This window comes from Thrips palmi, unplaced genomic scaffold (genome assembly GCF_012932325.1).
Source record: "Thrips palmi isolate BJ-2018 unplaced genomic scaffold, TpBJ-2018v1 HiC_scaffold_11, whole genome shotgun sequence".
NCBI classification, from domain to species: domain Eukaryota; kingdom Metazoa; phylum Arthropoda; class Insecta; order Thysanoptera; family Thripidae; genus Thrips; species Thrips palmi.
In genome coordinates, this window is record NW_023144622.1 from 2714872 (window position 1) to 2735424 (window position 20553).

The 20553-nt window shown below is 58.3% G+C and overlaps 3 protein-coding genes across 7 annotated transcripts in view; 2 read left to right on the plus strand and 1 right to left on the minus strand.

Moving 5' to 3' along the window:
* Window positions 1–121: 121 nt before the first annotated feature.
* On the plus strand, window positions 122–8210 carry LOC117639437 (chondroadherin-like protein). The gene is made up of 3 exons (XM_034375085.1): window positions 122–674; window positions 6057–6923; window positions 7442–8210. The coding sequence occupies exons 1-3, from the start codon at window positions 645–647 to the stop codon at window positions 8081–8083; spliced, it is 1539 nt and encodes a 512-aa protein (XP_034230976.1). The 5' UTR covers window positions 122–644; the 3' UTR covers window positions 8084–8210.
* Window positions 8211–10798: 2588 nt separating this feature from the next.
* Window positions 10799–12287, minus strand: LOC117639439. The gene is made up of 4 exons (XM_034375086.1): window positions 11913–12287; window positions 11653–11803; window positions 11380–11579; window positions 10799–11273 (listed from the first exon to the last, which is right to left on the minus strand). Exons 1-4 carry the CDS (start codon window positions 12109–12111, stop codon window positions 10966–10968), a joined length of 858 nt encoding a protein of 285 aa, XP_034230977.1. The 5' UTR covers window positions 12112–12287; the 3' UTR covers window positions 10799–10965.
* A 585-nt stretch (window positions 12288–12872) lies between these two features.
* The window catches only part of LOC117639323 (chitin synthase chs-2), a 30028-nt gene continuing 22347 nt past the window's right edge, over window positions 12873–20553 (plus strand). For all 5 annotated transcript variants that reach the window (XM_034374871.1, XM_034374874.1, XM_034374872.1 and 2 more), the window contains exon 1: window positions 12873–13105. The gene's annotated coding sequence lies outside the window, so the exon portion shown is untranslated. The remainder of the gene's footprint in view (window positions 13106–20553) is intronic.

Genomic DNA, 20553 nt, shown 5'->3' on the forward strand with positions numbered 1-20553 from the left:
CTCGGCGGTGTAGCGGGCCGGCGCATGGGTTGGGTCGGCAGCAACGAGCGGGGCGAGCGGAGCGGCGAGCTGGCTGAGCTCAGTGAGTGAGAGCGCAGTCTGGAGGGAGGGAGAACCGCGTCGCTCGATCGAGGCCCCGTCCGCGCTCCGCAGCGCTCCGCAGCGCTCCGCGCCGAGCCCGAGCAGGCCGAGTAGGCCGAGCGCCGCCACAACAACAGGGATCGTGCAGCTGCCGTGCCGCCGCCTGGACCCCATCCCAATTTAGATTCCCAGCCTCCATCATCGTCTACCTGAGCGCCAGTGTGTGTGCGTGCGGGCGTGTGTGTGCGCCAAACGGAGCGGAGGAGGAGGCTGCCCTGCAGTGCCCTGCAGTGGCGTGAGAATGACAGGAGGCAGTCGGTCGTGGACGTAGCCCCCGTGAGGAAGGTGTAGCCAACGCCAAGGTGTAGTGACGTGATAAGATAAGGCCATGCCGTGGCGGGGCGGACCGCCAGCAGTGCTGCGAGTGCCAGTGGAGTGAGTGCGTCAAGATCGTGAAAGCAGTGTGGTGGAATGCTGCTGCCGCGGTGCAGGCGCCACAACGCCCTCGTCGAGCCCGTCGTCCTGGAGTACGCGCCGTCCGCGCGGGCCGCCGCCACGGATGAATGAACAGCAAGTCGTCGCAGGAAAGTGAGGTTAGTTCCCTCGACTCCGCCCTGGCCTAGCCGAGCGCTAGCGCCGCCGCGGAACCGCGCTGCGTCTCCGCGCCCCGCGCTCGCCCGGCCTGGCCCTGGCCCCCTGGCCTTTGTCCGCGGGCCTGCGGGCCTCGGACGCCGACACGCTCCAGCGCCTGCCGCAGGCCACCGCCAGACACGCACGTCGCCCGGGTTGCCTATCCAGGTCGCCGCGGGCTGCGCGATGCTGCGACGGCGCGCTTTATGTCCGAAGCGGTCACTGGGGATTTCGGGCTATTACACTGGCCAGAGAAGCCGAGCCAGCCGGTCAGGGAAAAAAACGAAGGCTCCTGCACCTGCTGGGCCGGCAGCTTTGGCGGCCAGGTAAGGGGTTGGGGAAGGGGGCGGGGCGGGGCGGGGCGGCCAGGTGGCAACTTCATTTGCATAGTTTCCTTGCCTGAGCCGCCGGGGCCCTGCCAGGCCTGCATAGCGATGCCAGGGCCTGCTGCATATTTCGTTACTTCGACAGTGACCGTTTCCCCATGAATACTCGTTGGGTTGGCCAACCTGATCGCAGTCCCACTGCAGTGGCGGTTGGCGCCCGGCGGGTCCAAAGAACGCCCGGGACTGCCGAGGCCAAGGCAAACGTCGACGGGCTCTACACCGTAAGACGCTCTGGGTCCCTGGTGTGCCCCTGTGGCAGATGCGTAAATGGCATTCTGCTCGAGCTATCTTCGCCATCACGCGAAACGAGACAGGAGGAGTTCGCCTGGGGACTCAGCACACGTTCTCTTCGCTCTTCTCCGTGGGCCTCGGTGCCGTGGTTGTCACATTTCTCTCCAGATGACGCTGTCATCGCCAGCTCACTGCCAGCACCTTGGATGCCTCTTTTTCGGGCGGCGAGGGGGCGGGGGAGAGCGTGGCTAAGCGACAGCGCGACATCACTTTGCTTATCGCTGATATACTACTGACAGGCCCCGATGACTCGTGTCACGCGCGCTCCTTCTCCTCGTCCTCGTCCTCTTGCTCTACTCCGCGTTCCACAGTGGGCCAGAAGACCGGTGGAGGCGGCCTAATAAGCTCTAGACGCGTTTTGAGCTCCAGAGTCGCTAAACAGGACTCGAACCGAACGTGTGACCCCACCAATGGATTGCTCTCCGAACGAGGAATCCATTGGTGGGGTCACACGTTCGGTTCGAGTCCTGTCTAGCGACTCTGGAGCTCAAAACGCGTCCAGAATTTTGGCTGCCTCCACCGGTCTTCTGGCCCACTGTGTCCCGGTGCAGTGTAGGCAACTGCTCCACTTCGGCCGCTCGCCTTCCTTCCTTGTTCCCAGAATGAATGACACGCCGTCCCCTTCACGGCGCGTCTCCCTCCGTCTCTCTCGCACTCGCGAGGCGTTCGGCGTGGGTGCGAGAGACGGCCTGACGAGGCGCTGTTTAGAATGAGCCTTACTGGCCTTGGATTTTGGGCCATCGTAAATCTCTGGTAAATTACCTTGCCTTCGCCTTCGGTGTGCCTTCCTTGCCTTCCTGCTCATCCTTGTCACCTGGATTGGGTGCCCCTCCAGGTGCCTGTCCGCCTCGCATTGTTCGCCCGGGCGGCCGACGCTGACCTGGCCGTGGCAGTGCCGTGGCAGTGCCGTGGCAGACACTGAGGTGCGAAACCTTATGAATGGCTCCGTATCTCCGGTCGTCTGTCCGTCCGTCTGCCTGACGGTCTGCCGGCCGGTCTGCATGGGAACGGGGGACAGTTTCCGTGAACACGGGCCGCTCAGGTGGGCTGGGCCATGCTGGCCCAGGCTGGCCATTGATGCCTTAGTTTTCGGCGGAAAGCGCGGCTGCCTCGTCGCTCTGCCTCTCTCGCACCCCCGGGGGACGCGAACGACACGCCATGAGTGCGAGAGAGGCAGAGCGACGAGAGCGCTGTTCGCAAACAGTGCCCCCCCCCCCGGCCGGCCAGTGAAGTGCGCTCGCTATGAAAAATTGCGCGGAACTTCGGTTCGGGATCACGACGCGGTCCCCGACGGGATTCCTGCTTCCTCGGCGTCCACGCTAAGCTACGCGTAGGTCGCTTGACCCCGCCGGGGAATGGCGGAAAGGGCATGGCCTTCGCGGCCGCGCCGTGCCGCTGACCTTTCAAATCACATCAGCGTCGTCGTCGCTCTTCATCGCCGACGGCTCTTCGTGCTCGGGTTCAAATACCACCAAGACCGCGTTTTGTTCTTCGTCCCGCGCGCGCTTCACGCACGCCGCGATAATTGAGTTAGCCTGACAGGAGTACGCGGCGGGGCGGGCCGCGCTGCCCGCGGCCAGTGGCGTGTTCGACCCGGTGCGACTGCTGCGGCCATAACAAGTGAACAAGTTGGCAAACATGCGCCGGGTGATGGGCAATGCCGGGCAGCCGGGCGGGCAACAACGCGGCGGGGATGCGCCGAGCTCGCGGAGCTCCGCGATGCGCATGGATGATGACGGGCTTGTCATGTTTTCGCTCGAGTGGCAGCACTGCGTTTTGTTCGCTGGGTGCGCGGGGCGTGGCGCGTGGCCGCCCTGTGAAATGGCTCATCCATCCATCTGCGCCCTTCCTGACCCCGGGCGGGGCGGGGCGGGGCGGGGCGGGGCGGGGCGGGGCGGGGCGGGGCGATGCCCCCGGGCCGACGGCCGACGTCGGGGTGGCGCCGCGTCGGCCCCGCGGCGAGGGGTGGCGCTTCCTGCACGTCTTCAAACTGGAGCGCTCGCTGAAACAAAAGAATAACTTTTGGCGCCATGTGGCGTGCCGGTGGCGTGGAAGAGACACGCAGAGAGTGGAGCGACCACGTCGACTGTCGGGATGGGCCGCGCGATACACACAACAACAAAGGAAGCGGGGGCGGCTTGGGGATGCGGGTTCGAATACCCGCGTTTCCCGCGATATATTTTTCCGCGTTGGCCACACTGTTGAGAGGCGGTGATGTGACTTTGTTGTTTTCGGCGCGGGGAATGCCGCTCTGGGGCTGATAAGTTTTTCATGGCCTGAACTCTGGCCTCGCGGGGGCGCCGTTCGCAGCAGCAGCCAGCCGGGCGGCAGGCGGATAGACCAGATTGGGATAGATCGCTGAGCGGCGAGCGTGGGCAGCCTTGCCTTGCCTGGCCCAGTCGCCCCGTGACCGGTCCCATCTGCCACTGCCCGCCTTATGCGCCAAGTGTTTACAAACGCCCCGCGCATCGTGATGATCGAGATCGGCTACCCAGCGCGGCCGAACCCGTCGCCATGGCAACGTGGCCGTGCCTCTCATTATTCGCTCATCGGCGAGAGTGTCTCCGTCCCTGACTGGACGCCGCTCTGGGCCTCGGCCTAAGGGTCGCCGCGGGTCGCGGCTCACCCTCGCGGGACGGCGGCGGCCTCATCTGGCGAGTACGATTGCAGTGGAGTGGCAGATCGCCCGGCAGTGCCGCACTCGACGTAACGCTCTCGGCGAGTCTCTCGACCCCCCGCTGGACGCGCATTAGCGCCAAACTCCGGGTAGGGGTCGGCTCGACGAGTAGGGGTTCCGCCGCCGCCACCGCCACGCACTGCGGCGGGGGATGGGGTGCCGCGGCCAGCGCGCTGTCTCGCTCGCACTCACGGGGCGCGCCGTTGGGGTGCGAGAGAGAGAGGGAGAGGGGCGGTTCGAATTCGGCCTCTGCCGGCCATATGGCGTTCCCTGGGAGATGCAGCAACTGCTCGAGGACCCCGTCGGCCCGGCCGCCCCGCCCCGCCCCGCCCCGCGCCGTGGTGGATATATATGGGGCGTGCACTATCGACCCGTTTGGGGTTTTGCTCCCTGCGGCGCTCTCGCTCGCTCTCACTCGCTAGCCCGGCCCTTCGCTCGCTGATTGCACTCTAATGGCCTGGCCGGGCTGGACTCTGGACCCATGGCCTGCCCTATCCTGCCCTACGCGCACCCCGTCCTGGCCGTCCTGGCCTTGCAGGGCATGCCGCCCTACCTGGCGGAGCCGCCCCCAAAAGGGCTCCGATGATGCACGGCCTGTCGACACGCTTTTGCGTGCTTTTGCGCGATGGCTTCGGCGCCAGGCCGCCCTGCCGGGCGGCAGCCTGCCGCCACCAGGGCCGGCACACGTGCAAAAGAAGGAGCGAGTGTGTGCGTGCCCCAGTGCCGCCAGTGCCGTCGGGGCGGCCGCCATGCCATCTCTCTATCCGGTGTCTTTATGCCTCTATCCGGTCCGGCGACATGCGACGCCGTCGTCCCTCCAGACCCTCCCCGCTGCACCGCCGTCGCCGTGGATGCGTCTGTCCGCGCCCCGCCCCCCGCCCCGCCCCGCCCCGCCCCGCGCGAGCTGTTTCCGGCTCTTTTATTCCCGCTTCGATACGCGGAATTGCTCGATTCAGCGCGGCCGGCCCGTCGGCCCCTCGACGGGGAGGGTCTCTAGCCCGGCCGGCGGCACGAGCACGCCGTCGAGGGCGGCGCGGCGGCCCTGCCATGCCGGCCGTACTACACGGTAGTTGTAAGTAATGGCGGTGGCGGCCTGGCGGGGTAGTCTCACTGCGCGAACGTATGCGGTCGAGGGTTGGCAGGGTTGGCACAACTCGAGGGACCCCCCTCCCCTCGCCCTCCTTCCGTCCCAGCATCCCTTCCTGGATCGCCTGCAGCCGCGCCGACGCCGCGCCCTTTGTCCTCATCAGGGAGGCTGCGTCCGAGGCGCCTAGCCGCGCCTAGCCGTGCCGCCCGGCGCCGTGGGAGCGAGAGAGACAGAGGGAGGCTCGGTGTCGGGACGCCGCTTCGCACGCGGCCCGCTCCACCCTAGCGCCGGGCCGCCGGGCCGCCCCTCTGCGTCGGGGCGGGGCAGCGGGCTGGCTCCGAACAGCGTCGCTCTCTCTCTCTCTCTCTCTCTCTCTCTCTCGCGCTGCCTGGGCGGCGTGTGGGTGCGAGAGAGACAGAGCGACGGAGCCCGGCTCGGCATCGGCCTGCAGCCCGGCTGGCTGGGGCTGGGCTGGGGTGCGGACGGTGCGGATGTCGGCAGGGGAAGAGGGAAGAGGCCGAGAGGGCGAAAGTACCGCCACCTCGGGCCACTGGCACGCGTGCTTCCTGCGGTGTCGTTAATCTTTTTTTTCGTCGCCTTTTTTCTCTCTGTTGGTTTTCACTCATCGCGCAACCCCCGCGTACTTACATCGCAGTGTCGGTGTCTTGTGTTGTCGGGATCAAAGCTTCGGCGGTGCGAGCGTTCAAATACGCCACGTCCGTTCTGCATGTTTGCGTGTTTGCATGTCGTCGACCTCCAGCTCCCGTGCGTGATCCTCGTGACTCGCGGACTCCAGGGTGGAAGTCGCGGAAAATGCCATTGAGTTTGGCCGCCTCATCGTCCATGTCTTCATTCCCAGTGATGTGGCTCCCCGTCCTGACCGTTCCCCGCGCTCTTGTTGCAGATGGAGACCATGCTGCTGGCGGTGGCGCTGCTGGCCGCGCTGGCGGGCGCCGCGGCGCAGACCATGTGTCCGCAGGGCTGCCAGTGCGACGACGACACGCTGGTGGTGACGTGCGAGTCCGCCAGCCTGGACGAGGTGCCCATCACGCTCAACCCGTCCATCCAGCGTCTCGGCATGCGCTACAACCGCGTGCGCACGGTGGACGCGGCGCTGCAGTTCTACGGCGAGCTGCAGTACGTGGACCTGGCGCACAACCAGCTCGTCAGCATCCCGCTGCGCGCCTTCGAGGCGCAGCGCAAGCTGCTGGAGCTGCACCTGGACCACAACAAGATCTCCGGCGTGGACAACGGCACGTTCCACGGCCTGGCCAGCCTCACGGTGCTCAGCATGCGCGGCAACTTCCTCATGGAGCTGAGCCCCGGCCAGTTCGGCCAGCTCCGGCACCTGGTGGAGCTGAACCTGGGCCAGAACCGCATCGCCAGCATCGACCCGCGCGCCTTCGACGGGCTGGTGTCGCTGCGCGTGCTGCACCTGGACGACAACCAGCTCCGCCACGTGCCCACCGCGGCGCTGCGGCCGCTGGGCGCGGGGCTGGCCGAGCTGCACGTGGGTCTCAACGCCTTCTCCACGCTGCCCGACGACGCCTTCCAGGGCCTGGGCAACCTGGCCGTCCTGGACCTGGCCGGCGCCGGCCTCAACAACGTGAGCGTCAACGCGCTGCGCGGGCTGGCGGTGCTGCGGTCGCTGAGCCTCGCCGACAACAAGCTGGCCGCCGTGCCCAGCGCCGCGCTCGGCCGCCTGACCCGCCTGGAGGAGCTCACCCTCGGACAGAACCCCTTCCCCGTGCTGGCCGCCGCTGCATTCCAGGTGAGTCCCGGACACGGCCGTCGGACAGGTGCAGGCCAGTGCAGGGCCCCACGGCCACTCTGCCCGTGAGAGTCTCTCTCGCACTCGTGGGGCGTTCCGTGTGGGTGCGAGAGAGACGCGGCGGGCCTCGGAATCAGTCTGCAGGGCGAATTAATCAACACGTCAGCGGCGAGATGGGCCGGGCGGGCTGGCCGGCCTGCGCCCTGGCCGTGAGGCCTGGCCGTGAGGCGGGCGGGGCGAGGCGCACACCTTTGTACAGGGTGATTCATAACGCGGCCGGGGCGGGGGAGTGGCGGCGGCGGAGGCCTCACTCTCACGCCCCTCGGGGTGCAGCCCCGGTGCTGATAGGCAATCCAACACGCGGCCCTAGCGCAGCCCGGCGGGCCCCGTCCATTAATCCACGTAACGCCACGTAACCGACCCGGCTCCGGAGTAATATTTCCCCCGTCGATTCAATATCTCTGGAGACTGTTGAAAAACCGCGCGGCCTTTCTAACGCCTTGCTCTCTGTTCGCCAGGGCCTGTCCAACCTGCGCAAGCTGCAGGTGTCGAGCGCGCCGTTCCTGGAGACGGTGGACAAGGGCGCCTTCCGCGACAACGTGAACCTGGAGTCGCTGGAGCTGTCGTCCAACAAGCGGCTGACGGCGCTCATGGACGGCGCGCTGACGGGGCTCACCAAGCTGCGGCACCTGTCGCTGCGCAACAACCAGCTGGCCCACGTGTCCGAGGACATGGTGGCGTGGCGCGACCTGCACTCGGCCGAGCTGGCCGGCAACCCGCTGCACTGCGGCTGCGGCCTGCGCTGGCTGCCCGAGCTGCTGCGTCGCTGGAAGACGGCCCCCACCCTGTGCGCGTCGCCGCTGCCCCTCCGCGCGCAGCCCCTCGACGAGCTGGACGCGGAGCGGCTGGGCTGCGCGGCGCGCCTGGACAGCCGGCAGCAGGCCGTCATCGCCATGGCGTGCGGCGGCGCCCTGGTCATCATCTCCCTCATCGGGCTGGTGGTGTTCAAGAGCAGGCACCGGATACGGGCCGCGCTCAAGGACTACCGGTGGAACAAGCGCGCCATCTCGCGCAAGGAGCAGGAGTACCAGAAGACGTTCTCGGACCCCGAGGACTACATGGGCAGCCTGCAGAAGCCCATACCGGTCACGGAGTTGTAGCTAGAGCTCCTCGCCCCCAGGCCCGCGGCCGGCGTCTTCCTCCTGGGCCAACAAGGCCACGAGGAAGCCGCCCGCTTCGGGACCGGGCGGCGACCGGAGCACCACGCCCACCACGCCGCGCACGGCCCAGAGGCCTTGCCAGAGGCCCTGTACGACTACCCCTTCCACCCCCCGAGGCCCCCGCCGGACCACGGGGACCCTGGGGACAGCCCCCCGGCCAGGGGGCCCTACATGTCCACGCCGGTGTACTGAGATGCACGTCGTGGCCCTCGTCCTCTCGGCGCCGAGAGCCTAGAAGGCGACCTCGGTGGCCAGGACCACACTCCTAGTGCAGCACGCGGCCGGAAGGAACGGAATCATGCCGGTGATTTGTGGACTTTCATTTACCTGTGCGCCACTTCAATAGTAACTGCAATGCTTATCACATTTTGAAATGGATAGCGTTTTTTTGGTGCTAGCTCGGATTCATTGAACCTGAGCTGAACGTTGAACAGTGAACTCGATTGCGTAAGTTTTGTATTATTATGCCACTGCCCTTTACAGCGTACGAATCTCAATCAGCAATAAGTAACACTATTTGTTAGTAGTTTGTAGGGTCTCTCTATTTTCCGTCAGTGTTTAGAGTTGTCAATCTTCCTCTTCTTAATGTTAAACATTGTCCGTCTGAGATCCTGTTCTGCTATTTAATTACGGAATGCTTTCAAACTTCAAATCGGGCTGTGGCAGACATGCCTCCAAAGAAGGAGCTTCCTTTGCCTACAAGTATGTGGGCCTATTTCCAGTTGTAAATTTTTGTCGTTTATTTATTTACTTTTTTTTGTTTTCGTGCAAATGAGCTTTATTTTGTTTTGTTTCATTGTTTGTTTGATCCTCACGGTATTAACCTGCCCAGATTGCAGTATATGTACCTGTGATGAATCGTTATTTTCACAAGTTTTCTGTAAATATGATGTACAGCTTAGTGTTTGTCCAGGCTTCAGTGTTAATATTTGTAAAAGTTGTAAATAGAAGGGTTGTTTTGTTTTTTCAACTGAAATGTGTAGAAATTGTAGCTTGGGGGGCTGTTTGGACTATTTGCATAATGCCCGACGTACCGTCCAGACAAAAAGAAAAAAGTTTCAAAACATTTGATAAAGTATCTTACACCTGTATCTGACTCTGTAACGGTAGGCAGTTCTAGCATGTCATAATATACTTTCACGTGGGCCTTTTCATAACTGTCCTCTATTTATTCAATGTTGTTTTGTTCCCCATTTAAATGTCATTATGTGGGTGTAATGCAGATAGTCCGCACCAGCCACTCATTTTGGAAAGTTGTTTAAAATAATTTGTTCCAACATACCGGCTGCTCACCGGTACAGAACTGTAAGCCATTTTGTTGAGATCAAATCTGTGATTCATTTAACCTCTGGATCTCATCAAGTTGCATGATAATTTGTTAAGGTCTTATTTCAAATCGAAAAGTATTCTAGAGTTGCTGGCTGCTTTCCATGGCAGCTAAGTCTTTTTTTTTCCTTTCTTAGAATATTTGATTGTAAATTACTGGACTGAAAGGCAGCTTTGTATTATTAATGTTTTTTTTTCTTTTTATATTTTTGACTGACTATTTTAATTAATATGGTCATCCATTTTCTTCAAAATGTTGGAAATTCTAGTTAACTTGTTCTGTGTTTACTGAGTTTATACCATTTGTGATACCCTTTTGGGAAGACAACAAAATGTTATGGTTCCATTACTGTACTGGAAAACTTCCTTGCACCTGATTTGCTCATACTGTTCCTTCCCCTCTTAATAAAATGAGAGATAGGCGTCACAAATGGTAGTAATATTCATTATAGCAGCAACAATTTTTTAAAGCTCCTTCAGCCATTATTTCTCATTGTAACTTCTGTTCTCAATCATCTTCAAATTTGTAGCAAAATGTTTTGCTTGATGCATATGTTCTTGTTTGGTGTATCATAAAAGTTACTGTTTCATTTGAAACTGAGATGCCCCTGCAAAGCAAGGTGGCAAATTAAAAGGACTCGATGCCATAATCACTGTACAGGCAACTGAAACCAGCCGCATCATTGTGGTTGAACTGACGAAATTTGTATGACCCATGCCACTACCTCTGTAGGAATGTGATAGTTTGTAATTTATCCTACATTCGTCTCCATAATTGTGGTGGACATTACAAATATTGTGATATACCTTGCATTTTTTCCAATGTTATGTTCATCTCTGATTCAATCTGTTATTCTGTTTCATACCTTAAGGAAACATTTCTCTTTATTTGTCTGTTTCATACCTAAAGGAGACATTTCTTTTTATTTGTGATCACAAAATATATTACTTAATGATATTGAAATATGCGTTATTCGTTTCCAATATCACTCCACCGTATTGCGCATCATCATCATGGCTCAGACGCCGCTAAACCTTTCCGCGACACCATGCACTAGGCAGCTGGCTCCTACTCCTGCTCAAGGTTGCGGAGGAAAAAAGGGAATGTCTCTAGGAACGCTCTGTTGGATGGTTCTTCCCTCCGCCGACAGATGGCGTGCGGGCACGTGCAGAGAGACCGTGAAGCAGTGTCTCTCAGCGCGAGGAGTATCGCCGTCTCAGTGAGAGGGAGCGCCGTGTGGGTAGGCAGCCCATCGCCCATGGACATGTTGAAGGAAAATTACTAACTCTCAAAACTAGGAAAGATTAGAAACATTTAATACTCAGCAATGAAAAAATAACATAGTATACTTGATACCAGGTACATATCACATTGTTCTTTAAACAAACAAAAAAAAAATCACTTGGTACAATATGATTAGATTTAAAAATTATGAAGTAAACCAAACTGTATTTTGAAAGAGTAAACTTGGAACAGGCCCTTATCCGAATTAACACTAGCTTGATGTTGATCCGGCATGAAATTTGCAAATTACTTGCATCACCTCCGTAAAGCACTGAAGCATCTTTTCTTCAGGGACCTTTGACAATGCAGATTCAATAACAGCAGCATGGGCCTTGACGCTAGAAGACAGAGGTACGCCACTTGGTTGTGGCTGTTGTGCAGTGGTAGAATTCAGGTATCTTTGCATAGCGCTCGTGAGTGTGTTCATTGATTCAGTCATTTTCTGAAGCATCTCACAATAGTGCGAATCTTCACTTTCATCATCTGAGTGCACATCATCACTTTCATAATCGGGGTCACCTGACAACACAAAAAAATTTTAAAAAGAGGAACCTTATCAAATTGTTAATCTTACATTGGTCCATGATTTTTAAACCGGACACTGTTTTGAACACAAACAACTGACCTATGGGTTCAAAGTAAGGGTCCTCGAAACTGTCTTCCATCTCAGAGGATGCATATCTTCCTCTTTTGGGGGGTGGTGAGGCTGATCTGGAAGATGTGAGGGATACAGATGGCGATGGTGATGGAGATGGTATTGATGATGAAAATGGAGATGTGGGTGGTGATAATGATTGTTGATCAGATCGACCAGATGTTGCTGTCCTGTGGTTAAAGTTTCAGTTAAGGCCAATATGTCAAGGGTAGAAGAAAGACTAGACTGATAAATAATACATACTTTGCATGCTGTTCCTTCCAAAAGGAGAGCTTTTCGTACAAAAACCAGTCTGACTGTTTACGATTTGTTCGTGGGTAGCTGCTTTTTTCCTTCAACACCTCCTCATCAAACCTATCCCGAACTCTTCTCCAGATGTTTTCGACTTCTTCACCTACGTCAGAAAAATCGGATTAACTTTGGATAAACATAAATGTCTCATGCTACGGAGTATGTCCACTCGAATGTTTCATAACCTAGACCGCTCTAGCTTATGAACCCACCTGAGACTGTGCTCCAAGGTCCAAAAATCCTTTGGGAAATAAGTTTCCAGGTCACAAACTTGTTGTACCCTTTCGATGATTCATCGCGTGAAAATTTATAAACAACGTCGACTAGTTTGCTGAGGAGAGTCCGCCGCTCCTCAGAAGCCTCATTGCCGTAAACATCCCTTTCCTCCTCACGATACAGTACAGAGGGCATTGTCAATCAGATATGATCGAAGAACCAAATGCAACAGAACGAGAAAGTTCACATCCAGTTCGAAAATCAAACCGAAGCCAAAAGTAAATAAACAATCCACAGCTATTCTTCTCGCCTCTCGTCCTCGCGTTCTCAGCTTCCTTGTTGTTTTGCTGCTGCTGCTGCGACTTATGTTCCGCACGCTTGATTTCTCATAGCGGAACCAGTTCCCAATACCTCTACCTGGCGCCAAACGCGCCAAACTTGAACTTGGAACCGCGGGCCGCACGCCCCGCATGGTGCTAACCGTTTCCGACGCCTCTTTTGACCATTTCTGAAAAATGGAAGGTAGTGTTCGGTTGTTAGGGCACCGGTGCGCCCCCGGGCTGGAATTTGATGTCTATGCGCTCTCGACGCTCTCGCTCTGCCGGTCCCGCTGTCGCTACCCCGCGCACGAGGCGCACTCCACGCGAGGGGTATCGACGCCCTTTTTTTGCCGAGATGGCACGAGGCACGCGGTGCGATCACGGCCAGCGTATTTGTCCTGCTCGCTCCTCTTCCAATCAAAGGACGTCCAATTTCGTGAACGCGCGGCGCGGCTGCCACTCGGACAGACGGACGGACAGACAGACAGCTCTCTCTTTCCTGCTGGGCGCCCCCTACTCCTTTCACTGCGCGGGGCCCCGTCTCCCCGCCCCTCGCCGGCGGGCAGCCCTGGCTGGCAGCACACTGGCAGCACGCTGGCAGCCCCCAGCCCCACGGCGGGCCGGGATGTTGGTCAGTTGGTCGGACGGCCCCACGAGGAGAGGACCGCTGCGCGAGGCGGCCGTACCGTGTGTCGTGTGGTGGTGGTGGCCCACCGGGGAAAGCCACTGGTTTAAAAGTGTCAGTGAGTGTGTGAGTGCGAGTGTGTCAAGTAACAAGTGCAGTGAAACGGTTTCCTCCCTGTGGATGTACTACTACTCACGTGGATAACTCTTTGGACCTAGCCACTGGATAACCAACAATATTGCAGGTGAGTGCAGTTCGGGAAGGTCCCTCACGCCGTACACTGGGTGCCTGAAGGTGGATCTGAGGGTAGCGCGGCACCCCGAAACCCCAGGACGAGCGTGGATGCAGTGCTGCAAGACGCATTTCTTCTTGCGGGACAGGACAGAGTGGTGGGGGTGCGCGGGTGTTCCTCCCTTGTGCATCCCTACAATGAATCGAGGGTTTCGGAACACCGATGCGTGGACTGTCAGCGACTCGCCAGTGACGGTCACCACGGTGTCACCTCCGCCATGTAAACACTGCCGGGCCGCGCCATCGCCCGAGATTAGCCGAGCAGGTCGCTCTGCCTCTCTCGCACCCGCATAGACAGCTCCACGGGTGCGACAGAGGCAACGCTTCGATGTTCGAAACCGCTCTGCAGACGTCCACCGCGGCTCAGCTTATCTCAAGAGACACTATGCAGAGCGACAACCTTTCGAAAATTAAACCGGCCGCGCGTGCGCGCCAACATCAGTGCCAACCTAACAGTGCGTGTCGGCGAGGTACTTTCCCCCGAAGTGCCGCAACAGGATTTGCGTGGCTTATTGCAATTATTTTTGTAGCAAAAGGAAGTTGGAATTAATTAACAGAGCGATACGGTGAGTGTGGGAGAGTTCGCAGCAGCACTGTTGTCCGCGTTCCCCGCAGCACTCCAGGGACTCCAGGGATACTCCAGGAGCTCCAGAGACTGCGGGGACTCCAGAGGGGGTAACACTGCTGCCAGGAGTTGAAGATTACAGCCAACGGCGGTTGTTAGTCTTTTTGCGCGAGAGGGAAGGACTGAAACAGCCGAGCTGCGTCAAATGGGGCCGCGGGCAACCAGCCGCCCTGTCACCCGTGACGCGGCGTCTGTCTCGCCTGTGACGTCTGTGACGTCTATGTGACGTCTGTGACGTTCTGGAGCACGCCGCCCCGGCCTTGGCGTCACTGTAAATCTCCTCTGGCCGGACGATCCCTTCCTTTTTATAGGCGAAGGTGCGCGCCCCGCTGCCCGTGCGTGTGAGAGTGTCTGTGTGTGTCCGTGCATCCCGTCTCGTCCGCCCATTGTGGGCCGTCCTTAGTGCGAGGTGAGAGGCCCGACGGCCCCATGGCCCCCGCTGGCGTACGCTGGCGTGCACGGCCCCTCCTAGAAAGTGCTCATGAACGGCGTACTTGGAGGCGGCGGGGTCGTTGCTCGTGGAGGATGCCGCTAAGGACGCGGACGACGCCGAGGACGCCGACGACGCCGTCCGCCCGGTGTTGTAAACAATGACGGGCACGTCGATGCTGGCCGTGCTGGCCGTGCTGGCCGGCTCGAAGGGGTGCCGAGGGCCTCTTTTGTGACTGCCCGGAGCACGCCATTATGTAACGAGGTGCGCCCCGCCCCACCTCCTCGGCCAGCGAGGAGGTGGCCGAACCGGAGTGGGCGACTCACCTGAACGGGCTTCATAGCAGTCTCATTCCCGTTTATGTTTTCCTTTTTTCTCTCTGTCTCTTGCCCTCTCTCTTCTCGCGACGACCACTTTTGCTTTCGTGTTCGCCCTCTTTTTCGCCAACAGGGCTGAGCCAGCCAGCCTCGCATGTAGTAAGTCAGGTGCCAATTTTATTTCATTTTTTCAAAATGTTATTTTACATGTTTTATTATATTTTTCAAGGGTAAGATAGAGTAGGAGGTTGTGTTTTGCTGGTGGAACGCCCATTCAAAGGGATCAAGTCGTATCTCTGTGACAGCACTGGCGGCGTTCGCGGTGTGACGCGGACGGAGATAATGCGGTTCATTTCTTTCCCGCCACCGGATGAGACACTTTTGATTGATTAGTCGTCCTGTCCCTAAAATAGGGCGGAAATGGCGCTCAATGTTCCTGTTGGAAGCTCTTCGCGGACTGGGAGACTGGAATTCGGTGTCGCCGCGTGAGCCCGTTAAGAGACTGGTAGAGAAATGGAGGGGGGGGGGGGGGGGGCAGCACAACGCCTGGAGAATACGTGCGAGGGGTCAGCGCCTGTTGAATAAGGCATCGCCCCCGCCAGGGAGTGACAGCGGGACAGACAGACGGACTGACGGACAGACAGACAGACGGAAAAGGGTGGGGATGCACCGTATGGGCCGCTTGGAGGCTCAAAGATAACCCAGCCGTGCGTGGCTTCGGCGATCGCCGACGATCGGGATGATATCATCTGGGATTGCGTCGAGTCGGCCGGTAAGACAGAAAGAAGAAAAACGATTCCAGGCGTTTTCTTTCTCTCCGCGTTTTTCTGCTTCTGGCTGGAAGATGACCTTTCGCATGGAACCGGACTTAGCGCTACTACCACTAGGTGGTCTCGGCTCGGCTTTTCGACGCCGGACGAAAAAGCGGCAGGTGGGTTCGGTCTTTTCGTTTCTGACGCATGGGATATTTCTTGGCGAGAGTGTGTGCGTGCGTGCGTGCGAGCACGTGTGTGTGTGTGTGTGTGAGTACGTGTGGGTGCGTGTGTGTGCGTGCGCCATCACGCGACACTGCAATCGAAACGATAATCCACCGTGCCGCTGGAAACGTGCCACTCCCACCGCGCTGCTGCTGTTGTTGTTGTTGTTGTTGTTATGTTGTTGTTGTCGTTGTTGTTGTCAATCCATGCGGGAGACACGTCCGCAAAGCCCATTTCACTTTTCTTAAAACTTTTTTTTCTTTCTTTTCCGTCCAAATCTCCGCTTTGCTATGCGTGCTCGGAGTCGTCAGCCCCCAGCGCGCTAATCGATCCCAGCAGACGGATTCCGAAACGGCGCTCTGTCTCTCTCGCACTCCGTCCGCCGCAAAGGGTGCGAGAGAGACAGACGGAGCGCAGGGTCGCGCATCGCGGACCGCCGCGGAGAGAGTTCCGGGAGACTTTAACGCCGACGGCAATGTCACCGAGTCTCGGGAGGAACAAAAACTAAAACAACAGCAACAAAAAAGTTGGAAAAAATCTAACGAAGATGATGGCATTCCGCGTGCCAAACCGCGTCCCGTTCTCTCACTTTGTCTCTGGCTGTCATTTTTATTTTCTGGTCGAGTTTGCGACGATTTGCTGAATTGGAATTCCTAGGATCAGTCAATGAGGAAAAGTACGAAATAGTTCCCGAAAGTACACCCGCCAATAATTTCGAGTTGTAAAGGGTCTTGCATATTTTTTTTTCCACTTTTAACTGTGAATGATAATGCTGCTAAGTGAAAACTAGAGCCTCGAAATTGGCCTCTCGCCCCTTCTCCTGCTGGAGGCGCCGGTGACCTACTTGCCGTGCTGCTTGGCTGTGCCTGGCCTGCCGCGCCGCCCTTCCCCTCCCACACGCCTGCCTTCGCTGCAACTCCGTCGCGCCGTCTCGCTCGCACCCACACGGGCCGCCCCATGAGTGCGAGAGAGACGGAGCGAGTCTGCCGCCTTCGCCGCTCCGCCGCTACGCCTCGCCTCCGGGCGGCTCCACGGGCAGCTCCGGGTGGCGCGGTGGCTAAACGTTTCCAGTGTCTCCACGCCGATGACGAATGCGGACGAAGGTTACCGAGTAAATGTGTGCGTGGGTGTGCGTGTGAGTGAGAGAGAGAGAGAGAGAGACAGACAGACATTCGGGGGAAACAACGTGCGTTAGTCCGCGCGTGATGGGGAAGCAGTGGCGTGGTCGCCGGGGCCGCCGCCGGGGGTGCGGGAAACCCTCTGAGTCACAAAAAAATCTCAAGACGAAACTGTCTCACACTGTCTTTGTATTAAAATTATTAAAGACAATATCTGCAAGGTTTTTTTTTACTGGCTGCTGTTTTTGTTGTTGGTTTTGTTTTGTTGAAATCCGCCTCTCAGTTCCGCGGTGCGGCCGCCTCGTTACGAGACCATTGTGCGCCCCGGGCGTGCCCAGGGCGTGGGCGGCACTGGCGGCACGGAGATCGATACCTCGAACGATACGTCGAACGATGCCATTTATTACATCGGACAGTTGCGTTTTATTTTTTATTATTTTTCCCCCTTCTCAAAGATTCCAATTGTTGTTGTTACGCCGTTGTGATCGCAGCGCGGCGGCCTAGTGTTGTGCAAGCGGCCCGCCGCAGTTGCCCGCCGTGCGCGGCTTGTAGTGTAGCAGCAGCGTGCGCGCACCGCGGCGCCCAACAGTTTAAAGCGACGCATTAATGTTCGGCGAGCTCAACAACCTGCATACGCACCGCGCTGTGCGCCAACTGCAGCCAACTGCAGCCAACTGTAGGACACGGCGGGGCGGCGTGGCCCTGCACTCGGAAAGAAAATGATCGCAATAACCCCTCGAGGCTACAGTTTCCATAAATGTCCCATGCAGAAAAAAGGGAAGGAAAAATAAATTTAAATTGCTGTGGAAGGGGAGAGAGAGAGAGAGAGATGCAGGACAGTATCGCGAGAGCGGGGGGCTTTATGTGATGCCGCTATCTCTCGCAGATTACCGTTGAGAGTTACGACGCGATCTTTGATTAGTGGCTGCAGCCGAGTGAGTGCAGGACAGCAGCGGTTTATCGCGCCGCGAGCGGGAAGGAGGAATAAAAAAGAGTGAAAAATGAAAAATAAAAAAGTGTGTCGGGGCGCTGAAATTGAGCACGGTGGCGTGTTTACTCTTGCTCACTCTCGTTTTCCGAATTGGTTTCCGCGGTAGAGCCAGCACGCGTCTCTCTCTCCTGCCCCAGTCTGGCTCGTGCGGGCCTCTCCTCAATTAGGAACGGGTTAACGGGCGCAACGGTGGCTCTTCCCTGCCCCACAGTCCGACCAGGCAGCACTTCCAACGAGGAAGGAAAGGGTACACTGTATGGAAAGTGCTTGATCACATCCGTCTAGACTAAAAATTCACCACGGGTCTCTATCGGTCAGTACCTCGAATAATCAAAATGGAAATGAACCCAAATTTAGGCTGGCCGTGCTGTGGACTTGTACTTTCGTTTCCCAGTGCCTTGCCTGGCCCCGAGAGGCTCCGCCTCCCACGACATTGGTCAAGTTTCTCATCACCTTCCTCGACATTTATAAACGCCGGCGCCGCCCCGCTCGTGCCGGTCTCTGCCGGCCTCGGCCCTCGCCGCCCCCGACCAATCAGATGGCGAGGCTGGCGGGGAGGCGAGGCGGGGCGAGCTCTGTGATACAACAACCTAGATCCTCGCTCACGTGCTGCTGCACTGCAGAAAAGGGAAGGAAAATGTCGAATTGCGTGATCGAACGAACCAGCTTCGCGGTGCTGCTGCTGCCGTTTGCCATTCTGGAGAGTCGTTCTGTCGCTCTGTCTCTCTCGCACCCCTACGGGACGCGCCGTGAGTGCGAGAGAGACAGAGCGACGGCCGTCAGTCTGGTGCTGGTGTTGGGCAACGGGTCCGGCGACTGTCGCGGCGACGCGCACTGCACCGCTTCCGGCCGGAAGGCAGCGTCCGCGCTTTTTCTCCTTATCGAGGTATCGAGTCGTCAAGGTATCGAGATATCGAATCATCGAGGTATCGAACAGGTATTTACGATACGGCCGGCCGCCTGATAGCGCTTGCACCCGTATTTGCTTAGCGGCCGGACAGCGGCGATTGCGGCCCAGCACGCCGATTCCCCGTCTCCCTCGCGCGCACGGGGCGGGCCGCGCAGCGAGAGCGAGCGAGAGAGACAGAGCGACCAAGCCGTGTGCCGGCAAGGCGCGGCAAGGCGTCATTAGCTCATGCCGTGGGCTCTCGCTTTCTAGGTTCGAAAGTGAAGCGGGGAATATTTAAGTCGGCGGCGAGAGCGAGAGCGCTGGCGTGCCGCTGTCCGGCTGGGTGTGGACCGACTGGACCGATTGGACCGACTGGACAACCCGTGCCGTTGGGCCGCCGGGCCCGCGCTCTGCAGTCTGATTCCGAGAGTCGTTTCCGTCGCTGTCTCTCTCGCGCCTGCACGGGACGCCCTGAGTGCCAGAGAGACGGAGCGACGAAAACGACTCTCGGAATGAGACTGCTGTCCAGGCAGGACATTCCGGCCTGGATCACTGCCGCGAACGCGGATAGCGGCAGTCCCTGCTGAGGCTGGAACCGCTGGAGTCCCTGGATCTGCTCCAGCTGACTCATTCCGAGAGTCGTTTTCGTCGCTCTGTCCCTCTCGCACCTACACGGGACGTCCCATGAGTGTGAGAAAGACAGAGTGACGAAAACGACTCTCGGAATCAGTCTGCTGGGTCCGGTTGGACGGAGTGAACGGCGTCGCTTCGAGGCTTCGAGGTCAAGACGACGCTCGTTGGCTGCGGGACGACTTGGCAGAGCGGCCAGTTCCAAATCGTTTATACCAGCCCCGATGAGGAGCTGCATTGGTGAAAGTGGTGAGTGGTGAAAGTGATGGTGAAGTGAACGCCCCGATAGCGCGGATAAAGTTTATCCCACCTCACCACCCGGAGGGCTGCACTGATGTTGGTGAAGGGTGGTGAAAGTGATGGTGAAAGTGATGGTGATGTTGTTTGATACAACCGCCTCCTCCTCCCCAAGGTCATCGTGCACCCACTCCTTCTCCCTCTTCCTCTCCTTTTTCAGCCGCCGACCTTGGCCCGTAATGTTATGTCAAATTGGTGAAAGGGACAAATGGTCTCGGCGTAGGGCCGCCCGGCGTCGGACTCAGCCAACCAAGACGGCCCCTACACTCCACTTTTTCTGTGGGTTTTCATTTTTTTTCGGGCCGGGTCGGACCTGCTGGTGTGGTGCGCGTAGATCGCTCTCCTCTGGCCGCCCCGCCCGATTGTCCTACTTCTGTACTTGCGGTGTAGGAGCAGTGCAGCGAGTCCGGCAGAGCCGTTTTCGTCGCTCTGTCTCTCTCGCACCCATACGGGACGCCCCGCGAGTGCGAGAGAGACAGAGCGACGCGCAGACAGTGGCGAGGCACGCGCTTCGCCTCCTTCCGGTGTGTCCCGTTCTCACGTCGCTAACACGGCCAGGCCCGCGGCCAGGCCCCAGCCCCACTCTCTGTCTCTCTTTCTGTCTCTCCCATACTGGTTACGTCTCATGCACTCAATGGAGCACGCCGTATGAGGAGGCAGAGATAGAGTAGAAGTAAACATAGTGCATTCCTTTAGAAAAAAAAATATTGAAAAAATGGGTTTCCTGCATCGTTTGCGGAAGCCGGTGCTTTACATGCGGCAACCCCTCATCCGATATCCAGAAATCTAAAGATGAGTAGAAAATGGAACTCTACTTCCCTCCTCCCTAGTCTCAATAGGGTGGCCTCCTGTTTTACTTCGGTGTTCGGAGTGGGAACCGGTGCTATCAGGTACCTCTGGGTTCATCCCGTCTTAGGTCTTGCCAAAAAATAATAACCGAAAATCCAGCTTTACTGGTGGTTGAACCCGGCACCGCGGCGTCAAATTCGCAAGCCGCTGCCCACGCGGCCACGACGACCCAATGCCCACTGCGCATAGTCAGGCCTTTTGATTGGAAGAGGCTCGCGGAAGTGGCGGAACGCGCCGAAGGCTGGGCGGCCACGCCTGGCCTGGCATGGCTCGGCGTG

Bases quoted from the DNA above. Each gene is read 5' to 3' on its own strand.
- LOC117639437 (XM_034375085.1), top strand. From the start codon at position 645: ATGAACAGCAAGTCGTCGCAGGAAAGTGAG. The intron at 675-6,056 runs GTTAGTTCCCTC...CTCTTGTTGCAG, and splicing joins AGTCGTCGCAGGAAAGTGAG to ATGGAGACCATGCTGCTGGC. The intron at 6,924-7,441 runs GTGAGTCCCGGA...TCTGTTCGCCAG, and splicing joins TGGCCGCCGCTGCATTCCAG to GGCCTGTCCAACCTGCGCAA.
- LOC117639439 (XM_034375086.1), bottom strand. From the start codon at position 12,111: ATGCCCTCTGTACTGTATCGTGAGGAGGAAAGGGATGTTTACGGCAAT. The intron at 11,804-11,912 runs GTGGGTTCATAA...TTTCTGACGTAG, and splicing joins ACCTTGGAGCACAGTCTCAG to GTGAAGAAGTCGAAAACATC. The intron at 11,274-11,379 runs GTCAGTTGTTTG...TTGTGTTGTCAG, and splicing joins CCCTTACTTTGAACCCATAG to GTGACCCCGATTATGAAAGT.